This window comes from Zootoca vivipara, chromosome 13, assembly GCF_965207765.1.
Source record: "Zootoca vivipara chromosome 13, rZooViv2.hap1.1, whole genome shotgun sequence".
Lineage (NCBI taxonomy): Eukaryota > Metazoa > Chordata > Lepidosauria > Squamata > Lacertidae > Zootoca > Zootoca vivipara.
The window spans coordinates 18,599,703-18,624,487 of NC_142596.1; the positions used below are offsets into that span (position 1 = coordinate 18,599,703).

General features: G+C 45.3%; 1 protein-coding gene across 4 annotated transcripts in view; it reads left to right on the forward strand.

The window, feature by feature from the left end:
• The window catches only part of NTRK3 (neurotrophic receptor tyrosine kinase 3), a 406,625-nt gene that overhangs the window by 245,416 nt on the left and 136,424 nt on the right, over positions 1 to 24,785 (forward strand). For all 4 annotated transcript variants that reach the window (XM_035131834.3, XM_060282684.2, XM_035131835.3 and 1 more), the window contains exon 12: positions 9,789 to 9,977. In XM_035131834.3, the coding sequence (XP_034987725.2) occupies positions 9,789 to 9,977 (189 nt within the window). The remainder of the gene's footprint in view (positions 1 to 9,788; positions 9,978 to 24,785) is intronic.

Here is a 24,785-nt window from a genome sequence, read left to right on the forward strand (position 1 = left end):
AGCTGGCGCAGTGCCTGCAGGTGCCTGAGCCACCACGTCACACCCAGGAGAGATGCATGGCTCAAGCATGCTGCAGGCCCCTTGGTAAGTGCTGCCCCCTGGGTGAGTGGTGCCCAGTGTGCCCCACCCCTCCTGCTCCCTTTGCTATGCTCTTCCTGCCTGAAACTCTGGGGAGCTGTTGTGAGTCTATGCAAGCAGTACTGATCTCCATGGACTGTAACTTCGGATAAGGCAACTCCCTGTCCTTTCGCCGCATGAAAACACAACAAACTGCCCACAGAGGGAGATTTCTTTCTTTCTTTTTTTCAATCAGCAGCTTACTTTACTTCCCTGCTGCATGGTGAAAAAGGAGCTCCCTTTGTTTCTGCACAGCATGGAAACTCAGTCACACTCCCTCTCACCCACTGCTGAACTGTAATTGCTAATCAGCCGAGCAGTGTGCAAGGGCAAGGGATGTATCACAGCCAAGGGAAGCTTATGCCTCCTTCCCACAGACTCCCTACCTCACATGCTTTTCAGCTGATTGGACATCACAGCTCAGCAGCAAGGAAAAGAAGGCCAAGGTGAGAGCAGTGAGGCTTGGGGAGAGACTGATGAGCTACATAGGGAGAGACCTGCAGGCAGCAATGCCAGAGTCTTTCACACCACTTGCTATCTGATCTTTTGAAACTTGAGATGCCACTGATTAAAGCTGGAACCCCCTGTTTGCTACTGTAGAGCTGCTGATCTGTCATAGACTTATTGACTTATGATATGATCCCTGGTATCCAGTAAAAATGATACCTGGCAGTTGCCATGGCTCCATACCAGGTGTCTTCAGGTGCAAAGTCCTCCTGTGACAGCGACCCCAAGGAGGAGATTGGTAAATTTATGGATCCTCCCATGTGAATCTGCTGCATCAAATCCCTTTACATCACTTTGCCACTAGATTCTGTTGAATGGATCACAGTTTCACCAATGGCTCAAGAAAGCCCAAATGCACTTTCCTCAAGCTGTCCCCACAGCTTAAAATCCCTCTGCCAATGAATAGCCAATGGCTGCAAATGAAAACAACCACAACCACAACACCGGCTCTTTAACTGAACAGTTGTAGCACTCACAGTTGGGGTTTCCATCTTGACTATAAAGTCCAGACTATAAAGCTCTACCAGTCCAGACTATAAAGCTCTACCAGTCGCTCCACAAATCTGCTGTGTGTTTTCTGCCTCAGCTACAGGGCCACCAGCTGTGGTCCTGAACAAGCACCTTGGTCCCTATCCAAGGTCCTGAATGTGCCTTGCCTTGCTTGTCACCGTTTCCAGAACCCTTACGAACCATTAAAGGCCCTTATACTCCAAATTGATTGCCAAGGGCCTTTGATGGGGCACTTCTGGAGGTTCCCCATTGGCCAGGCTGCTAGGGCTGATGGGAGCTGCATTTCAGCAACATCTGAAGGGCCAAAGGTTCCCCACTCCTGACCCATAGCAAACGATCTTGTGCTTTGTTCACAGAGATCCTGACATTTTGATATTGGCTGAAACCATTTCTAAGTTTGCATGCCAAAATGAAGAGCAGAGAAACTTTTGCACCCTGGGTATCTTTGTGTAGCAATGTTCACAGACTATTGCATTCAGCAACGATGCAATGGTCATATGTCAAACCAGGGTCTGAATTGGCTGTCTAAGCAGCTAAAGGATGCGTAGGGAATCAATCTGGTTAATTTTGATATTTTCAGTTGAACAAATAGAGATCTTTATTATTTAGCCAAAGTCCACTACCAAATCATACAATGATACACTTTTAAAAATGGTACATCACTCAAAAATTGATTAAAACAAATAATCCATTGTCATGTCCAATATCTTTTACAATGGTCATAATAAAGTACTGTGCAGTCATACCTTGGTTTATGTACGCTTCAGTTTGAGTACTTTCAGTTTAAGTACCCTGTGGACCCGTCTGAAATGGATTAATCCACTTTCCATTACTTTCAATGGGAAAGTTCCCTTCAGGTTAAGTACGCTTCAGGTTAAGCACGGACTTCTGGAACCAATTGTGTACTTAAACCGAGGTACCCCTGTATAATGTTTACTAGAAAGGAGAAAAGAGTATCTACTCATTTACACCTTAATGCAGCGACAGAGGTTGACAGTCTCCTACTTGCTGTCATTCTCCCCCAATCTTCTTTATTGATTTGCCAATGTGGCATTTGAGGGGCACACATCTGCCTGCTGGTGCCTGCAAACTCCCAGTTCATTTTTCTTCTGAAACTAGGCTGGAAATAAGCATTATATTTTAGCCAACAAATAGGTGGCATTCTGTGCTTGGCTGTGATGAAGAGCCCTTCTCAATTTAGTGAGTTTGCACTACAGACACCAGCACTCCTCCAGGGGAATCCCAATAGGATATTTTCCAGAGTGGTTACCTCCATATTTAGCTCACTGTCTGTCAATCTTCTTATGCCATCTACAACAAAGATACCAAAGGGTGGTGAGAAAATGAGAAAAACAAAGATTAAAGGCACAAGAGACAATCCTAATTTCAACCTGCCTCTCCAAACGTGGCAGTTAGTCTCCATTCGGACTGTAAGACAGGAGGCCAACATTAGATGGAGCCAGAGTCAATGACAAATGAAGCCAACTTGTCAATGACAAGTGAAGCCAACTAATTCTCATTTTGTCCCCAAAAGCAAAACACTACAAGTGGAACACTGATACTAAGGAGGAGGAAGCTGACAGGCAGGGTCAACCTCTGGATAGCTTATAAGAAGGAAGACAGACAGGTTTGGGGCTGGTGGAGGAAATATTGAGAAATGGTGAGGTGATACCTTGTTTGCCCTTATGAACTAGACCCTTCTCGCAGCAGAAAAGAGGGAGCAGAAGCGACCATGTTATTGGAGAAGTGTCCTTTTGTACTTGGAAGGGAGGAGGAAAAAAGAGTTGTTGGCCACCCTCCTCCAGTTGAGTCCTTCCAAGAAAGCCATTGGTGTCTCCAGTCTCTGGCTTTCAGATAAGCAAGTGGAAGCTTGGCTTCTGGCCCGAGTCTGCCAATAAAAATTAAGAAATTGATTTCCCTTTGTTTGCCTGACAGGATGAAGGCTCTTTTTATGAGATAGTAAATGCAATCCATCTCTGAGCACAGCCAGATTTTTAATTGTATTTGTTGTGCTTTCACTTACTCTGTTTTATGAGTTGCAGTTTCTATCCTTGCTGCCTTAGAAAGCTCACCCTTGAGGAATGAGAGAGGGCTTGATTTCAAAACAGCAAAAGGTTGGGGTTTAACAAGAGCTGATGGCTGAGTCAAAGTTTTTTTTGTTTTGTTTTTATCAATGAACTATTTGCCTTTTAAGCAATGGATAGATTACTTAGTTGACAACATGGAAATAATTTTGGACATTTGTGGAAATGCCATATGTCTTATTTGTAGATGATGAGCTAAGCATTGCCATTTGATGGATGGAATTTACCACTCATTCTCTGAAGGGAAAACCTTCTGTATCATTTAATTTCCCAGTCTCTTATTAGACAAACACACTGAACCAAAGAAGCCTCCAAAACATGGAGAAATGTGCCCCAAACTCAGAAAACTCCTTGTTAAAATTTGACCTCCAGGAGCAGAGAGAAATATAAGAGCCAGGGAAGTCTGGTGGTTTGAAAACAGGCTGGGGGCAAATTGTGAAATGGTAGAAATGTTGTATACTGATTTGCTGGAAATATTATATATGGATTTGCTCCCATTTTGAAGAAAAGCAGCACATACAGTTAGGTACAGAGATACAGATATGCACACACATTCATAGAAACAAATGAAGCTGCCTTGCACTGAGTCAAATCACTGGCTGATCACCGCAGTACTGTCTATACTGACTGGCAGAAGCTCTCCAGATTTCAAGGTCTCTCCCCAGATATTATCAGGCTCAGGGAATCGGATCCCTCCCACGGTGGCAGCCCAGAATCAGAGAAACGATAAAAGTTCTTGCCAAGCAATTTATTCAATAATTTACAGAGAATTACAAAGGAATGCAGCCTTCCTAATAATGGTGTTGCTCCAAGTAAACTCCCATCCCCTTAAAGGTAAAGGGACCCCTGACCATTAGGTCCAGTCGTGACCGACTCTGGGGTTGCAGCGCTCATCTCGCGTTATTAGCCGAGGGAGCCGGCGTACAGCTTCTGGGTCATGTGGCCAGCATGACTAAGTCACTTCTGCAAACCAGAGCAGCACACGGAAACACCGTTTACCTTCCCGCTGCAACGGTTCCTATTTATCTACTTGCACTTTGATGTGCTTTTGAACTGCTAGGTTAGCAGGAGCTGGGACCGAGCAATGGGAGCTCACCTCGTCGTGGGGATTTGAACCGCCGACCTTCTGATCGGCAAGCCCTAGACTCTGTGGTTTAACCCACAGTGCCACCCACATCCCATCCCCTTACATCTCCCCTATTCGCCATCACTTCTGCATTGGTTAATCTGAGCTTTCTGCCTCTGAGCTTTCTCTTCTCCTACTCTCAATGCCTGCCTGGTCCTGGGTGGGGGGTGGTCAGGAATGCTTTCCAAGGACACAGAGTCTGTCAGCTGTTTCTCCCCTAGTGCTTCTCCTTCTTCCTGCTGTTCCCACTTCCAGTTGTTCCCCTTCCTGCTTTTCCCCTCCCAGGTTCTGCCCTCTGCAGCCTCTGAACTATGCCCTTCTGCAAACCACTGTTCTAAATCTATACAGTCCTCCTGTTCTTAGGAAGGGGAGGGCGCCCCCAACATTCCTCTTCAGTCCAGTCCCTAACAGATATTTATTTTGACAATGTATATACCACTGGATTTATAGTCATCTGTACAGGTGTACAGAAATCTCAAGACAATAGAGCTTAAAAGAGTTAAAACTGAATTTCTATGGAGGTGCCAGGGATTGAACCTGGGACCTTCTGCATGCAATACAGTTGTCCCACCACTGAGCTTTGGCTCCCCCCAAATGCTTACTATTGCACCATACTGTAAGTAGGGGTGCTTTAGGAGGATCACAATTACACCACCTGGGAATGTTAGGTTGAGACATAGATGGAAGCAGGGGTAAGGTGGCAAAACACTCTCATTTGTTTTTGCCGCAAGAGGCTAGGGATAGGGGGAACTTGATTCAGTTTGCATTTAAAGGTGAATCCACCTAATTTCCAAAACAATCTGCAAACCAAAACTCAACCATCCTTTGAAATTCACACTTTGCCAAACTTTGCAAAGAAGGTCTCCTGCCAGGTGATTTGTAAAAATAAATTTAAAGAACCATATGCTAGAGTTAAATGTGCATATAAATGTGCATACAATTGCAGCAGGGGAAATTGTGCAACAAAAATGTGTATATTAGGCAAAATTGCTTAGACAGTTGTGCATAGTAGGAGATATGCTGGTGAATTTTCATGAGATTATTTCCGATCACAAACTGATGTGGAAACATGGGGAACTGAACTTATGATTGGGGGGAAAAAATGAGAGAAATGCAATCTGACCTACCCTGTTTCTCCTAAAACAAGACATACCCATTAAAAAAGCCATAGCAGGATTTCTAAGCATTTGCACAATATAAGCCATACCCCGAAAATAAGACATAGTGATAGGAGCAGTTCTGGAGGGCCCCGAGGAAGAGGCGAGGCTGGACGTGTAATTAAAAAATAAGATCCCCTGAAAATAAGCCACTGTGGGGTTTTTTTTTAGGAAAAAGAAATATAAGACGGTGTCTTATTTTCGGAGAAACACGGCATTCCCCCATCCCTACAAGAGGCTAACACAGCTGTTCCTCTGGAATTCAAGGCTGTTCTTTCTGTTGCTAGGTTTTTGGTGTGTGTGTGGGGGGGGGGGGTTGGATCTATATCAGTGTTTCTCAACCAGTGTGCCTCCAGATGTTTTGGGACTACAACTCCCATCATTCCTGACCACTGGTCTTGCTAGCTAGGGATGATGGGAGTTGTAGTCCCAAAACATCTGGAGGCACACTGGTTGAGAAACACTGATCTATATGTTTTTATTGACTTAATAATGCTGTTTTGAAATGCAAGTTCTTATATTGTAAGGCAGCTTGAGCACATACAATGAAAGACAAGGGAAGGGCGGGGGGAGCCATAGCTTAAATAAATACATACATAACCTATAGTTCTACCCTGTGGGATGGAGAGGGAGAGGGAGAAAAAGCCATACAGATTCAGCCAGTGAATTAGAATCTCTGCTTGGCTTTCATTGATCCATGGCATTGATGCAGACACCCAGATCTGCCCCTGGCTGGATGAATGATGCTAAAAATCAGCCAGTGTGATGGAATGGTAAACAGGGTTACAGAGCACCAGCAGGAGCTCCTTAGAGATGAGTTAGCTAGGGGAGAGGGAAGCGAGTTGCAGGATTGCGTGAGGGCAGCTGATGTTAAAGAAGAGAGTCGGGAAGATTGTCAGAGCACTTGAGGAGTGCGGTGGTGGAGGGGGCTGTTGGAGGGAGGCTTTCAGAAACATCTGCTCCCAAGAGGATTCCAACGGTGTGGATCACCTGGATTCGCAGGAGATAGGTGTCAAAAACGGAGACAGAGATTGACACTTCCTCTCAGGGTGCTTGTCAGCTCAGCTGACTGCAAACTCTCTGGCAATGAGAAGTAGTCCAGTTTTAGCTGTTTCTGTGTGTGTGTGTGTGTGTGTGTGTGTGTGTGTGTGTGTGTTATCTCAGGGATGTGGAACCACAGGCCTGCGAACCTAATGTGGTCTTCCAGCCCACTTTAAATGGCACCCAGGACTCTGGTTCTGCTTTTCACCTTCCTTGGGTGTTTTCTTTGCCCAGAGGTAGAATGTGTCTCTGAACTGTGACAATGTCTCTTGTTTGCCTGGGTTTAGGCTGCAGAGGTCTCTCTCTCTCTCTCTCTCTCTCTCTCTCTCTCTCTCTCTCTCTCTCTCTCTCTCTGAAACCTCTGGCTTTTGTGTGGCTGGAATTTAGCCTTCTGTGCACAAAGTGGCATCAGCCAGCAGAGCATGGGACTGTTAATCTCAGGCTCATGAGTTTGAGTCCCACGTTGGACAAAATATTACTGCATTTCAAGGGGTTGGACTAGATGACCCTTGGTTCCCCTTCCAACACTACAATTCTATACTCTTATGTGTGAATATAAGAGACAAGGCTACCCACTTTTGACCCAGTCCCATTGACCACTAGATGTGTGTCCCTCCCATCCTCAGACGCTGCCTATAAAAGAATGTGGGCCTTGGTATACTAAAGGTTGCCTACCCTAGATTTCTCTAGATCAGTTGTGGGGAACCTTTGGCTCTCCAGATGTTGCTGAATTACAACTTCCATCACCCCTGAGTTGCACCTCCCTTCAGCCACAGTCAGTCAGTCATTGGTTAGAGGTGACTGAAGTGGCAGTCCAGCAACACCTGTTGTTGTGGGCCCCTCCCATGGACTGGGTCGATTCCATTGGGAATGTTGGTTGGGAGCATACAGGCTCCATATGTCGCAGCTTTTGAGTGCCTTTATCTGCTGGACTGTGTCTGTGATCAGGCCTGGTATGGGTTATCCTCTGGTGCCACAGGACTCATAGATAGGGGTGACCTCTCTGAGTTGGAATTGAGGTTCAGACTGCTACTCCTGGTGGCGACCCTCTCAAGTGCCTCCAGCACCACTAAACTAATACATCTGGTCAACACCTCCATATCCAAATCAGAGCCCAGGCTGTTGCTCTGGGCAGGAGTCCTAACATCCAATACTCAACAAGATTTTTTTAAAACAACAAACAAAACAAAACCTCCCACCCATCCATGCATGAGTCTTCCTTCCCATTTACCCATCTGTGAACCTTCACCCACCTGCCTGATTACCTTGCAACTATAGTGGCAGAAGGAAGGGGAGTCTCTCTCTAAGTCCTCTAGTTGCTGGCACCACTAAGGCAAGCACTACTGATAGTGGAATGGGGTCTGTGTGACAGGTCACCAGCCTTGACTTTTGGACCAGCAGGAGCAAACAAGGTGGGAGGAGTGGGTTGGAGATTTGCAGGTCAGGAGATTGGAGGCGAACATGTCAGTCATGTCAGTGTAGAGGAAGAATTGAGTTCTTCTCTGGCTCAGATTGAAATTTGGGGCATAGAAGAACTCAAGGAGAAGATAATGTACTCCTTGTCTTGGAGGCCGCCTTTAAGAGTCCCATAAAAATGTCAATACAGACTCCCCCTTCATCACAACTCGTTGCCTGCTGGCATGATCGGCATTTTGCAAGTCTATAATGAAAGCTTGCTTAGTTTGGAAACAGCTTGTTTCCTCCTTACTTGTGGAGAAAACAGGAGCATCATGAGGATTATCAGTGCAATCTTGCGGCAGGGATCAGTTTCCTCGGCATGCCGTCTGCCATTAACGTCTTTGGTGCTGACTGCAACTCAGGCCAAGTAGCAGTGACAGAACAAAACAATACAAACCTGTCAAACTGAGTATACAGTGTGTGTGTGTGTGTGTGTGTGTGGAGTAAAGACTTATTCCTAGCAAATAAAACACCTGTCAGGGCTGCCAGGAGTCCTTCTAATTACACAGCAACTTTATTATGTCCCACTTGGAAGAACAAACAATACTTGAAGTCTTTAAAAATGAACAGGCTTTCCTCCCTCCTTTCTTTTTTAATAAAAAAAAAAGCAGATTAATGCATTCAGAGTGTGCATTCTCTGGATGCTCTCTGAAGCACCAAGAGACTCGAATGACTTGAAGAATCTCCTCTTTGTTACTCGTGTTCCATAATAAAGTAATTGTGCAATTAGAAATAGATTAGCGACAGGAGAGAGATCTCCCTCCGCCTTCGCTGGCTCAGGTAAAAGACAGGCCTTTTGAATGCATTTGAAGTGTGCCTGCAACAGCTTTTCCTCATCTTGCATTGACCTTCTGTTAGCCCCTGGCAGCTTCGACAAAACAGAAGAGAAACTTCTCCAGGCGTAGATTTTTCTTCCCTCTGTTGTATGAATAAATTTGCTGCTCTTTGATTAGGACGCTGAGGAGTGTGTCGATTTTTCTTCTACTACTTCAGAGCTCAGTGATGGATTCCTGTGTTTTCTCCTTACACCATTGGTTGCCAGTGTGGCACCCGCATGTGCCAGTGTACCTTCCTGCATCCACAGAAGGTCTCAGAAAACTTTTTTTTTTCCAAATTGCATTTGGTACTCCACCTTTTTCTCCAAGCAACTCAAAGTGCCATACATAGTTGCCCCTCCTCCCTTCTCACTGAATACCATAACAACCCTGTGAGGTAGGTTAGGCTAAGAGGCAGTGGCTGCTCCAAGGTCACCCAGTGAGCTTCATGGCTGAGTGGGACTTTTGAAGTCTGGTCTCCCAGGTCCTCTAACATCTCATCAAAAGACCACAAGGCCTTAGAGACACTACATTCTTCCTGCTCCATACCAGTTTGTACTGGCTCAGCCTCCTGCAGTGGACAGTCCCCTTTCAACGTGACCACATGTCATGGGATGCAAACATTTGACACCCACCCATGCTGGAGAGGTACAAAGAGCTTGGTGGTGATGATGGCTGATGTAGATGCCTCCCCTCCCCATTGATGGCATAGTGGATGCTAGAGGCATGCCCACTCCACTTTTAAGAAACCTATATAATCTCGTAAAGGCATTGAGAAACTGAACCTAATCCCATTAGGTCACGGGTTGAAAATGCAAGCAAGCAGATAGTTCTGAGGCGTGCAGAAAACTCATAAAACAGGATGCAGTCCCCTGTAATGGCTGGCTCCGAAATGAGCCACCCCGAAAGGATATCAGAAAAATGGGGAACATACTCTTCTGTTTTCTTCATGGCTTACTGTGTTTGTTTCTAGGTCCTGTGGCTGTGATCAGCGGGGAAGAAGATTCTGCCAGCCCCCTTCATCACATCAATCATGGCATCACCACACCTTCGTCGTTGGACGCTGGCCCAGACACAGTGGTGATTGGCATGACCCGTATCCCTGTCATCGAGAACCCACAATACTTCCGTCAAGGTCACAATTGCCACAAGCCAGACACATGTAAGTGTGTTCTCATTGTTTGCCTATGTATGATGAGGTGAAGACAGGGTGAACAAGCCAGGAGAAAGTGAATTGAGTATGAAATGAAGAGGCATCGGGGCAGAGAGGGTGGAGAGCGGGTCTTGTATGGTCCAGAAACCAGAAGTGAATCTTGTGTCCCAAAAATCACAACATACACTGTTCCAGTAATCACTTCCTCTAGACATGACACCAAATTTTGAGAATCTCATCTGCCTTTGAGCATTATATAGAAGATTTCCATGGAAAGAGGAAGGTAAATAAAGGATATGGTGCAATGAGAAGCTTCCACCTTTCACTTTCTATAGGCTTCTCCATGGTTGTGGCACCAGCATTGCCCTATTAAACAGCAGACACCGCCTAGAGAGGGAGAAGAGACCATTAGTCAATACATTTCCTGTGCTGTGATTGTGCATAGAGATACAAAGGCAAGAAGTGAACCACTGGCGATAGCAAAATCGGTAATGAACGTATATATACCTGGACAGAGGATGAGGCTTCATATTGTGCTGACAGTGCAGAGAGTCCAAAATAGCTTGAAAGAACTAGTTTCTGAAACACTGTTCACAATTGGCACAGGCTCTAATCTTAAAGGCAGCTGAAACAAAGAACTGGAGCAGAGTGCCTGTGATCTGCAAGTATTTGAGCAACTTGCAGGTTTCCAACAGGACGATGCCCATGTTTCGCCATTCTTCCCAACACAGAGCTTTTTGAAAGATTGCTCCCGATGTGGCTGAACTACAACTCCTATCATCACTGACCATTGACTGTGATGCCTAACAGAACAGGAGTCCCCCACCAATTGTAGGGCCAAACGTGATCTACAGCAACCTATTTTATTTTGGCATTTCTGTTTTCCCTAAATGGGGCCAGCTAACATTATCCAGTTTGCAAAGCCCCTTTTTTTTAAAGTACTTAAAGTGCTTCTTTAATGACAGTTTGAGAAGTAATACAGTCAGGCTCAAGTTGTGCAGTTCACACGCATGGAAGGAAAACAAAGATGACAGACATGAGTTCCAAGTAGTTAGGAGGAAGAGCAAAGGAGGAAAAAGTTTAACCAAGGACTAGGCTTTGCAAAGCCCTTTTGTTATTAAGCCAGCTGACATGTTCATAGGGACATTACTGAAACATTCTTTGCCAGTGGTTTGCTTCTTGCCCCGTCACTCTTGTGGGATAGCTCATTTTTAAAAAAAATTCAGTGAACACTGAACTCCTTCTGTTAAAATCAAGATCATCACTGGATGATAACTCATCCTTTCCAGTTTGTCGGGGGCCCTTGTAAGAGCATTTAAGGTTGGTAGAGACATATCCTCAGCTCTGTAGATTTTCCAGAATGGCTCCAAACCAAACCATATGAAAGGTCCCACCACTTCTTCCCCACCCGTCTCATACGCTTCCCATCCATGCGCTTTGGCATCGTCTATGTTTCCTGCATCTAGTCAGGACTGTGGAAGAAAATGATTCTCACTCTGTTCATGGAGGTGGGGACTCTCAGAGGTTCAGTGGGAAAGCTTCTTGCCAGTGGGTTTTCAGCTGCACCTTTGCTGTTCTATTAGCTTCAAAGAGTGTGGCTCGGGAAATGCATGCTTAGGATTCTACTAGGCTGGAAGATTTAAAAACTATTAATAGACTATGCAGCACAACTCTGTACAGGTCTGTTCAGAAGCACGGCCAGTTGAATTTAATGGGATTTACTCCCAGGTAAGTTTTTATAGGATTGCATCCTCAGTTGGTTTAACCAGCAGATCTAATTATAATTAGGACTGTTCCAAATATTTATCATATTAGGTGTTTAAAGGTAAAAAATAGTAATTGCATAATGGGGACACACACACACCCTAGTTTCATATTTGTGTAATCTTCTAATCCTCTTTCATGCCATTGTTACCCCTGGATGCAACTGCGTTGATATCATCTCAGCCCCACCACTGACACATACCCTTCGCCCTTCTTCCTCTTTCTGAACTAATGGCAATGGCCATTCCTGCCAATTACAGATCCTGTTGTGAATGGCAGAAAACTTCCCTTTGCTATGATCAGTCAGATCCGGCTGCATGACGACATCACTGATGGCAAGTGAGGGCAATTTAAACAGACAAGCCAACGCTTTTGCAGAGAGTGTCGGAAAATCACTAACAGGCAGAAGCATGCTTCAGTGCTGCTTAAAATGTTTGTGGGGGGAGAGTGGGGTGCAGTTTCAGTTTTGCCCTGATTATAATTGGGGGATCAATTTTCATCAGAGGGGCTGGAAGTTAAGGCCTGAGGCTATTCTGGTTTAGGTTTGCTTCTGTAATAAGGAATGAAAAAGAAAGTCTGAATGACAACCTTTCCTTCTAAAACAACATGTGGTAACAACATGTGTAAATTCTGTCACCCTTCGGCATCTCAGAAAGGCACATGAATTGATTTTTTAAAAAAATAATCAACTAAAATGCTTTAATCAGCTTGACAGCCCTACCTTTGAGATTCCATGTATTACTAGGTGATGTCGAAGCCACACTCTACAAATCTGTGCGTGTCCATCAGCCAGCCCAGAATAGTTTACTGTCTCCTTTTTTAAGCTAAGGGTGAGTTTGTCCATTCAACAAAATCAAGTGTTAAAGCCATCCCTGGACTTCAGGCTACAGATTTGGGTTTATGTATTCAGATGCCTTTACTGGCCTTGGCTTGAGTAACACCAAAGACAATGAAGAGGAAGATTTGAAGGCATTTCCATTTTTGGTACCAGGGAGTGTGAACTACATATCTATGCCTCCCACTCACATTGTTATAGTTACCAGCACTGCCAGGGCAAGCCAGAGTGGGAAGGAGCAGAGATGGGGCAGGTCATTCTTCTTCATTTTGGATTATGGTCTGAGTTGGAGAAGAAGTTTGTGGTGGCTCAGGAGATTTGTTCAGCATCTGACCATGAATTCTGAAAAAAAGCAAATTAATATCTCAAACCATCACTACCACCAGTTCAAATCTGAGTGGCATCATTACACCTCACAACGATTTACATGCAAAGCTATGACCCTCTCCTTCCTTTCCCAAGGTGCCCCTGTTAAGTTTACCAAAGAGCTCCTTTCTAGAGTGCATCAATACAGTTTCACTGAGTATGATCCTCCTTCTGGGAGGGAAAACTATGCAAGTATATATAGCTGGGTGTGTGAACATATTTGAAATATGGGATTCCCCATCCCCCCACCCCAAACAACGCACATTAGTTGGACCCAACCATTCTATCCTCCTTCTCAGGCCCAATTTATACTCTAAAGGTAAAGGTAAAGGGACCCCTGACCATTAGGTCCAGTCATGACTGACTCTGTTGTGGCGCTCATCTCGCGCTATTGGCTGAGGGAGCCGGCGTACAGCTTCCGGGTCATGTGGCCAGCATGACAAAGCCACTTCTGGTGAACCAGAGCAACACATGGAAACGCTGTTTACCTTCCCGCTGTAGTGGTACCTATTTATCTATTTGCACTTTGACGTGCTTGATGTAAATAGGCAGGGAATTCCAAAGTACATCAAACGATGGCACTACACTAAAAGATATATTTCTTACAAATGCAGAACAGGTGTTTTGTGGCACCTGAAATAGTGCCAGTTCAAAGCAGATCTTCTACCGCTGAGCTATGTTTACTGATCCTGATCTCAAATCAAGCCCTAGGGATAGATGTCTCCCAATATTGGAGATATGAACCACTTTTTCAGGATGAGTCTTGTCCTTGTTGCAGATTTCCCCCTCCGCCCTACCCCAGTGTGAACCAAACAGCAACAACAGCATGAATTAAGCTCTGGTTTAATTAACTAACAGCATCATTCGTTCAGCCCACCCTTGGTGTGGTCCTGTACTTAATAGGTCCTACAGCTGAAAGGAGGAGTAAAGGACCGTAATCTGGAGCGAGTGCATCAAACAATGGCAAGACATCACTCACCAGAGCAATGAGCTGTGTCCTCTTAGTTCCACTTGGCTTTGACTTTGATTGTAATATATTTGTTTGGGGTCTGTTTCTACCAAGAAAGGGGGCTGGTTCACACCAGGCAATGGAGGAGACGGTAGCTCAAGCAGCTCCCCCCCTTTTCTAAGTCAAAATCTTTCTCGCTCCCTTTTGCATTCCTAGAATGCAGTTTAAAGAGTGCTTTCTGAACCGCAATGGGTTGGTATTTTCTTTTGCTGTCATCGGTGGCATTTATAAAACATGCCAGCTGCCTTGCTTATGTGAATGACATTGGTTGGCTCAGTGGATTATTGTTTGCCGTGAATTGGAAAGGTCCCTATAGGCCATTCTGAGGTTTCTCGGTTGCCGGGAATCCTACAAAGAGCCAGGTGCATTGAACTGGAATAAGGCTAAGACGGTGGTGAAGTAAACAAGCAAACAGAGCGCTGCAGAATACAAAGTTGGAGCTACAGTCTTGAAGGCATATGATACAGTAGAAGCTAAGCAAATCTGGGTCTGGTCAGGACCTCCTGGGGAAACCTGTGTGTGTGTCAGGGACCGTGCTGAGGAGGGCTGCACTGAGGAGGAATGGTGGGAGACCCCCTCCCCCTGACTCTGAATCTTCCCAGGAGCAGGAAGACAGTACAGATTTAGAACAGTGGTTTGCAGAGGGGCATAGTTCAGAAGGCAGTAGCTGGGAAATACTGGATGGGGAACAACTAGCAGAAGAAACACTGGAAGAGAGAATGTTAACTGATTCACAGTCTCTGGACAGCATTCCCACCCTCCCAACCCCAAGGGCACGGAGAGCTCAGAGAATGTTAGAACAGAAAGCACAGAGGGTACAAGATCAGATTATAAGACGTAGGAGTGATGTAGATTAATAGGGACAAAGGAGGGGTGAGCCTTAATTGGGAGCACCGCCATTCTAGGAAGACACTTTCTTTTCTCTCTCGCCGTGTTTATTAAAAAAACTAACTGGTAAGACTTCCCTTTCATTTGATCTGCTTATTTACTGCCATGGGGGAGGAAGCCGATTCCCCGAAGCCTGACAGTATGCCAACTTGTGGTCCATGATGTAACATAGATGTAATAAAGCAAATAATCCAAGCAAGGCTATGTAAGTTTAGGAATCTTATCACAATGACTAGTAACTTCAGATCTTTTTATTAAAAGGCTAAGTCACTCAGGATAGCGATTCCTATGGCTCAGTTCCGAATTGTACCCCCCAAAAGCATTGATAAACCTGTGTGACAGTTGATTGCTTCTTCAAATGGTTTGGCATTCCCAACCTAAGATTTATGCCAGAGAGATATCTCTAACAATAAGTGGTGTGGTAATGATTTATCCCTCCTTTATATTTTATCTTCTTCTCTATCCTACCGTAATTGTGATCTGGCATGTTCATAATGGAGTGTTTCATATCATACCATAAACCTTCATTTGATGCCAGAAATGCTTTGTCAGTACTGTCAGCACCATGAATACGATTTCTCCACCCATTTCCCAAAGACATCCTCCTGTACCCACAGCATCCTACCTGGAAAAGGAGAGTGGGTGAGTCTGAGATCTGCAGCACAATTCTAATCATGCTTGTTTGGAAATAAATCCCATGCATATCAGTGGAACTTGGTACCAACTACCGTAATATTCTTAGAAATGCTGCCAAAGGACTGATCAATGAAAGCTGTAAGAAGAAGTATTTTGGGTGACATAATTTTGTGCATGCAGACCAGAGACCAAATCAACAGCCTTCTGTACGTGTTGGTATTGGATGGATCTGTCTATTTCTGGTCAGTTTCACACAGGTTCCCTATCCCTTTTCCTTTTCCTTTTTTTGAGTTGGGAACTGTTATCACACAATCCATAGACATGTAAAAGGAACACAAGACGAACTCGACTGAGTCAGACCAAAGGCATTCCTTTCTCACAATGGCCAACCAATTGTCTGTGGGAAGCCTACAAGCAGGCTTTGTGCAAATATATGTAGGTTTAATCCATCAGTTGATTAATTGGCTAAGATTTCTGCAATTGGGTAACAGTCCTTATCACAATACTGAAAATAACAAATGGTAGAGTTTGCTTTTTGTTCAACTCCGTGGAGGCTAAGTCAAGTTGTCTGCCAGATGGTTTGGACTGTAATGCCAATCAGCACGGCCGTACCAGCAGGGGATGGTGGGAGTTGTAGTCCAAAACTACTGGAAGGCATTTTCGGGTCAGCCGGGGGCAGGAACGATCCACAGGCATAAAGCAGGAACAAATCCAGCCCGTCTCTCCCATCAGCGTTCAGCTCTAGGGAGTTCCAACAGCCCTTCCTGACGATTTATTACAACTCATGTCTTGGAGACACTGAGCACATATTCAGAGTCCAGCAGAGATAAAACGCAGACGGAGCCAGGCTGAGGTTGGGTACTAAAAGCTACTTTATTAAGCGTAAGGCAGAAGAAAAGAAAAACATGTCTCCTCTTGCCAAGAGAAGTCTGAAGAAAAACAAAAACTAACGGAAACAGAATACAGCAAACATCCGCTCCCGTGATTCCAACAATCTTTGCTGGAATGCATAACACAGGCATGTGACCTGCACAGTGAGAGGAATAGAAACCTAATAGGCATCGGGTGGGTGAAGTCGGAACTAAGTAGATGGGAGCCCATTGTTTTCAGAGCTTTCTTCTCCTTTTCCATCTCCTTTCCTTGGCACTGTAGTCTGGCTAGTCTACACAGTCATTCCTTCTCTGATGAAGTCCATGCCGACACAGGTTACTGATCTGAAATGGTGGGGCAGAGAGAGAGAGAGAGAGAACTGTATATGCTTAATGCAATATTAATAGTACATTGGCAAGATATAGATTTCTGTCACCTTCTATACTAATAGACATTGCTTATCACTTTGCAGGGAAAGGGGAGGGGGAAATGACGGATGTTTATTCTAAACTGCTTGGTTCGGTCTAATAGAATGGCTGATGAAATGCAGAAAATCATAGTGCTATCAAATCGGCTTCCTGCTACCTCTGAAGCTGGGATGCCTTGTTATGGGCTACAAGACCTGGCTGTTATTTCTTGTTAATGAAAAAAGAAAGAAAAGGCAAATAGTGTTTTAGGGCATCTGCAATGTACCTTTGTCCTGTGGCTTGGCGATCCAGTTCTGAATTTTTTGCCAAAGGCTGAATCTCATTACTGCGCTAGGATCCTGTGAAGGGGGTGGGGTGGGGGGGTTGCAGCGCATGCCCATTCAGAAAGGATGCAAACAGGTTATAATATCTAAGTGGAGTTTCCAGGAGTTCCAATCTGCAAAAACCCAAGGAATTCCTGACTTTTCAATGGGCTACGCGAGAGCAATTCATGAGACTTTTAATTGCACGACTGTTGAACAGCTTAAATCGGGGATGGCAGCTTGCGTCAAACTATATCATCACCATCGTTTGAGATATTTATATATTGCTTAATCATCATAATTTCTAAGTGGGGTACATATTTTATTTTATTGTTTAATCGTACAGTGGCTAAAATCAATTAAAATTGATCATAAACGCTGAGAGCTTCCTCAAAACGCTTGCTGGAATATAAAAGTATTTGCCAAGCCCCTGAACTTCAACAGGGAGTGAGCATGCCTAATCTCAGCTGGGAGGTCGTTCCATAGAATCTGGCTCAGGGCAAAGGGGACCACTAACAGAAGACTCCCCCTCAGATCAGGCAGGGATATAAGGAATCAGGCAGCCCTTAGGATATCCTGGACCCAAGTTATTAAGGACCTTGCAAGTTAGTACAAGAACTTTTAACCTGGCCAAGTAGCAGATGGGCAGCCAAGTGTAAGCTTTTAAGCACCAGTGTTATGTGCCAGCTATAAGTACCAAGTAACTGACTGTGCAGAATCGTTTATGCAACCTCCTAGGAACACAGGGAGCTGGTGTATAGCAAGCCAGACCTTTCATCCATCTAGCTTAGTATTATCTGCACTAACTCACAGCAGCTCTCCACTGTTTCAGCTGGGAGGTTTGGTGATTGAACCGTGGCCCCCTGGCATGTGAAGTGTATGCTCTACCATGCAGGCATAGTCCTGCTATTGTGTTAATACCACTACCCTTCTTCAGATGCATCACATCTCCTTCCCTCTGATGTTGTAACCTCCCATAGCTTCCTGTGAGGTAGGGTAGGTTGAGAGATGGTTTCTGACCTTTGGCTCTTCAGTGACCTTCATAACTTACAGGTGATTTGAGTTGAACCCAAGTCTTTCTGATTCCAGTCCAGTCCTCTAATCACTAGGCGACGTTGCCACACCCGCAGGAGCATACTGTAAGCAGATTTCCTCAAGCCTTCTGCATCCCACCTGTCCCAGCCAGCTTGGCCAGTGGTCATAAACAATGAGTGCTGAAGTCCAAAACGTTGGGATTGACACCAGGTTGGGGAAGGCTAATCTGAATATTCATGCCTGTTCTCCATCTTAAGAGCCATATCTGAATTCCCTTATTTTCTTTAGTGATCCTTCTTAAGATTATGCAAGGAGACTCAGAAAAAGATGAAAATGATTAAGGAGGAGAAAGAAGCCACTCATTTTCTAGACAAGGTGATTAGCGAGTTCACTAGTGCTCCGCTGAGGCACTATTTAGGGGAACTCAAGTCTCTGCTTAAGATTGTAAGAGACTCCTGTTCTCTTACAATCAGTTTATGGGTAATTGAAAAGTCACCCCGCTCCTCTTTTCAATAATGTGATGTTGTGTGATTATAGTAGAAACACCTGGCAAGCTTGCTGTTTTATTAATCCCATATTGTAAAACATGCATGGAATTCTGAGGTTTAGAGAGCTTCGCAAAGAAAATATTGTTTGTTACAGGCATTTTCATTTATCCATGGCACGTGAGGTTGGATGCCATCTGTTCCGGGCAAGTGGCAAGCTCCATTGCAGACAAGAGGTTAGGGTGCACCACCCACCTCACATGCCATGACTGATTTTTTTTTGGGGGGGGTGCGGTGGAATCCTATAAATACTCTGTTAGGGATGTACACCTGCAACAAGATTCAACTTGCAATAGAGTACCTTAGAGAAGCAGTCTGATCTGTTTCAGAGTCACCATGTCTTTCCATCTTGACTTGTTATTTGGTAATGAATTAGATCTTTTTTTAAAAAAAGGGGGGGGAGCTCAGTTTTCTCCCATTCACTATGATGGAGGAATATAAAAATAGCTAAAACTTGTTTTTACCTTTTCGCAGAAGCTGATGAAATTTGCAGGCATGGCCACCTCTCCAGTGTGGGTTAAGCCTGCCAAACTGTAGGCAGATACAGCCAGGGATTTTCATGCAGGGTGCCTTGATATTTTGTTTCTGCTTTAAAAAAGAAAAAGAAAAAACCCCAGAGTATGTAACTTTTTCATTTCCTGCCAGAATTCAGTACACTTTTCAGGCACAGTAATCCCTCATGAGAGAATGAAGCCTGCCAAATTTCAGAACAATGGCTGCAGTATTTCTTCTGCAAGGGCAGACTTTATTGTTTTGGGATGAGTACATCAGGAATCAGGGTGGGGGCGGAGGGGGACATTGGGATGGGAAAATGAGCACTGGGAAGGTAATGCATAGTATAGAAAATACTATGGGAAATACTAGAATGGGGAAATGTTAGTCCCAGCAAATACCCTTTTATCCGAAGGGGCAGTTGTGGTGGGAATGACCTTCTGAGCAGCAAATACCCTATGGATTTTGAAAGAGATGGCCTCTTTGCTGTGGGAGAGAAAGCCCTCTCCATTGACCTGCATATAGGAAGGCATAAATCCACATGAAAAACAAAGATTTTAATCCTCAGTCTAAATCCCTGAGATTGAAGTGCCCCGAGAAAAGAATTCACTGGTATTAAATCCTAGACTTGACCAACAAAATGAAAGACATCACTTCACTTTCTGCCCTATTGAGATCTGGGCATTTCCCAAGTCAGCTTGGTTGTTGTTTTGTGGAAGGGGGCTGTGATTTTTGGGGGGACACCTGAGGCTTCAAAGCAACTCAAAAGGTAATGGTAAAGGGACCCCATTAAGTCCAGTCGCAGACGACTCTGGGGCTGCAGGGCTCATCTTGCTTTACTGGCCGAGGGTGCTGGCGTTTGTCCGCAGACAGTTTTTCCGGGTCATGTGGCCAGCATGACTAAGCCGCTTCTGGCGAACCAGAGCAGCACACGGAAACGCCGTTTTACCTTCCCGCCGGAGCGGTACCTATTTATCTACTTGCACTTTGACATGCTTTCGAACTGCTAGGTTGGCAGGAGCAGGGACTGAGCAACGGGAGCTCACGCCATCATGGGGATTTGAACCGCCGACCTTCTGATCGGCAAGCCCTAGGCTCTGTGGTTTAATTCACAGCACCACCCGCATCCCCCTCAAAAGTTAGGGACTCCCTAAATAGACCTGAGTGCAACACCTCTCTCTCTGCTTGTGTTGCCCAGCAACTGGTTTTCAGAGGTAACCTGCCTCTGGCAGTGGAGGGAGAACATAGTCATCATGGCAGCCTTATCCACCGTGAAAGTTTATCATTCAGAATCTGCCACTGCATCTCCAGGGAAGCAGTGGGTCATGGACTCTTATTACAAGCACTGGTGGCCCACTGAAGATGCCTTGAGGCCAGGTCTTTTGTGGTGACATCCTCCACTTTAGCAAGAGAGCTGGGATCTCCACGTGGGCGGAGCAGACGTCCTTCCAACAAGCATTTTAACGACCTCATTTATTACATACTGCCCTGGCATAATTGCATATTGCAAGTTAGTAATTACACATATTCACACTAATCGAGTAATTAAATGTAATTATATAAGAACTGTAAATACATGGCAATACACACACACACACACACACACACACACACACACACACACACACACACTTCAGGGGAAAAAACCCCTTTTGCATAATATAGGATTTTATTTCATATAGAAAAATTGATAGTTTATCCACATGGTATGTCAACTTTCTGTTAAAATACTGGCTGGACTGGAATGCAGGGATATTAGGAAGCTGCTGTATACTGAGTCTATCTATTTCAATTTTGTCTATGCTGACTGGCAGAAGCTCTCCAGACAGGGTTCTCTCCCAGACCGGCCAGGAAATGTGAGGTATTGAAACTAGGGCGTTCTGCATGCATAGCAAATACTGTACCACTGAGCTTGTCGTTGAGAGGGATTTGCCCAAGTGCTGAGGTCCAAATAAATATAAGTGTCTTGGACATGAAGCAGGCAGGTAGCCTGTAGGCTGAGTTTAGGCAGACTGAAGAAGACAAGATGCCTCCTGGTCAGACCTTCAGGAAGCTTGCAGACAGACCGTATTGGGGGTCTGGTTCTGGGGCATAAGCAGTCTGAGGTCCAGAGTCAGGTGACATTGCCAAGGAGAGCCTGTTAGGGTCAAGTTTCAGATCAGGCAAAGAAGAACCCAGGAATGGAGCCAGATGATGTGGCAGACAAATTCTGGATCAGCTAGACTAGACAAGAAGTAAATCTTATTTTTCAACATAATGCACAGGGCCACAATTATGTAAACCTAGACATGCCTTCTCAGTGTATCTGTTGCAGCTGAATTGATGAGCGGGAAGCAGCTGCTCTGGACCTTTATAAGGGTGGCATTGCAGCATGGCGTGGATCAGGTGATTGAGTCCTTCAGCCTGCGAGCTGCCTTCGTGGATCAGGGAGTAAGGTGCCCGACTCCTGCTGCTTGAATTCATAATTTGAGTCACCTGATTCCTCACACTCCTTCAGCAACAGATCATCTTAAGTGAAGGAAGGCAGCTAATGGCAGAGGTATACAAGACAGTGGCATTAGATTGGTATCCTGCTGGAAATATTTTAGGCCTGTAATTCATTCCTCTAGCAAGCAGCTCCAATGACATAGAAAACCAGTGGCTCATCATACTTGGCGTCCGAAATGGCATATGGCACCTATTTTGGAGGTACTGCATGGGGTTCAGGGTTGTTGTTAACTCCTAGTCTCTAGCTGCATTGGTGTGATGACCCTAGTTGGGATATCTGATTCTAGATTTCCTCCTATGTTCATTAAAAATAATAATCATACACAAGATATAAACCCAAAGAAAAATGATGAGCAAAATACTCAAAAACATCAGAAATGTCACAGGGGGGCACATATCCATTCTCTTTGTTTGTCAACAAAATTGGAAGATATGATGAGACAACTGTTCTTAGAAACATTAAGATATCCATATTTCCCCCATTGGTAGCACTGAAGAGTCTTGCAGGTTAGTTGATCAACTGTGATCACACAGTAGAAAAAATGTTATGGATTTTCAAAGCCTCTGGAAATCTACATATTGCCGTGTGTGTGTGGTGTGTTATACCAGGGCAGTATCGAGCAGGTCGGGCGCCCTGGCGCTGAGGGGCGAAGATCGCTCTGGTGCCCCCGCCCTCGCAGCGCGCAGCATGGCTTCCGTGTGGCTTCGCCACACAGCGCCCTGCCTACCGGCCCAGTGCCCTGGTGCCCCGCGCCACCGGGACTCTACCTAGAGCCAGCCCTGTGTTATACCACAGATATATTTGCAGGCTTCGCAAAGCTTCCATTTTTGTTCTAGGGATTTCCTAGCTGCTGCTAACATCCATATAACCAATTATTTAGTATTTGTGTATGCTCATGGGACGCGGGTGGTGCTGTGGGTTAAACCACAGAGCCTAGGGCTAGCTGATCAGAAGGTCGGCTGTTTGAATCCCTGCAACGGGGTGAGCTCCCATTGCTCGGTCCCAGCTCCTGCCAACCTAGCAGTTCAAAAGCATGTCAAAATGCAAGTCAATAAATAGGTACCACTACAGCGGGAAGGTAAACGGTGTTTCTGTGTCCTGCTCTGGTTCGCCAGAAGTGGCTTTGTCATGCTGGCCACATGACCTGGAAGCTGTACGCCGGCTCCCTCGGCCAATAACGTGAGATGAGTGCCGCAACCCCATAGTCGGTCATGACTGGACCTAATGGTCAGGGGTCCCTTTACCTTTTTATGATCATCCCATGTATTTATAAGTCTCTCTTCTGATGTGCCAGGTGTACTATAGTACTTGCCTGCCAACACACAGGTGTGTTACTTACTGCCTACAGCCAGGAGGTTGGGATCTGAGCTTCTGCCTCGTTGGCTCCTGTTTCCCTTTCACAAGTATTCATTGCAAGCGTTTATATCAACAATACAGATCAAAGGAAGCTAAGCGTAGCCCGCAAACGACTAAAGCTGACAGCACAGCGGTGCCTGGTGATGATGCAGCAGGGATCAACCACACTCCTGGGTGCGGAGAGCCCATTTCCATTAGAAAACAAACCACTCAATTAGTTGAAACTCCCTGATGGGGAAACTGGCATTCATCTGTTAAGCGAAGAAATAATGTTAATTGAAGTATTGGGTGCTGATGAGCTTGCCTTCTCTGCTAGAGTCTGCTCCCAGTGGCTAGTCCAGTGTTTCCCAAACTTGGGTCTTCTGCTGTTTTTGGACTACAGTTCCCATAATCCCTGACCACTGGTCCTGCCAGCTAGGGAAGATGGGAGTTGTAGTCCAAAAACAACTGGGAGACCCAAGTTTGGGAAACCCTGGGCTATTTCAACTGGGGGTAGAGAGGCAGACTTCACCCCTCACATGCTGACAGACAAATCTGGCTCTCCCAATTCTCGGCTGGTTCAGTGAGGCTTTGGCACCAAGATGTGCTTCTCAATCAAGTCTAGTGTCTCCATGGGGCACTGTTGGGGCATCTGCTGGGGCTCCAGATATCTGGCAGCAGAATTCAGCACTAAAATCTTCTCTAGCTGCCCTGCTGCCCTTCAAAACTAATGATCCAATTGGTCTGAGAGGTTGGTGGAATACCAGTTGCTGGAAAGTGCAGGAGGGGAGAGTGCTATTGGGCCCAGGTCCTCTTTGTGGCCTTCCCACATGCATATGGTGAACCACTGTGGGAACTGGATGCTGGACTAGAAGGGTCATTGACATGTTCCAGCAGGCACTTCTCATATTCTTATATTTCCAGTTTAATTTCCCACAATACCCTAGCATAGCATCACTCCATCCCCAGACATTGTGCAAAATTAAAATGGCAGCTGTTTCATAGTGATCACCTGCTGTTGTCACCCAGCATCAAGTAAGCCTGCTTTGAGTCCAGTGACATAGGAGCAGAGACACCAGAGGGCACTCTGCAGAGTGCCCCTCTAACCCTGGAGGTGTTGCCAGTCAAGAGGAGCATTTGACCCCATCTAACAACCATTTCCTGGTCATAGTATGTAAACATGAGGAGAACCATCTATGCCACCTTGAGACCCTTGGAATACAAAGTTGGTATATAAATTATATATATGAATAAAATGAGATTAGTGGTAGCAAGCAAAATACAGGTTGACATGCTATTAACAATATTGCCATCCAAAGGGTGATCTCGGGAACACTCTTAGTTCACCCAAGGTAAGAAAATGACTTGAATACAGAACGTTGCCCAGTTATCCAAAGTGTGTGTGTGTGTGTGTGTGAGAGAGAGAGAGAGAGAGAGAGAGAGAGAGAGAGAGAGAGAGAGAGAGAGAGAGCTGTGTGTGTGTGCACGCGTGCGCATGCGCTTTCACAGGCATCTGGTTGACCATTGTGAGAACAGGATCTTGGACTAGATGGGCCACTGACCTGATCCAGCAGACTCTTATTATGTTCTTATGAAATGGAAGGGGGGGGAGCAAAAAGTGGGATAATTAGATTAGACTCAGTGATGTCTGCCTTCAAAAGGTAGGGTGGTTGTAGGTCTGCCTGAAAATAAGTAGGATGGGATCCCACCCAACACCGAGCACTTAAACTTAATTTTATCAAATCACACTATTGATCCATATAGCTCTCTCCATGCCATGCCATACCATGGTGCTACCTAGCAACTAGCCGTGGCTCTCCAGGG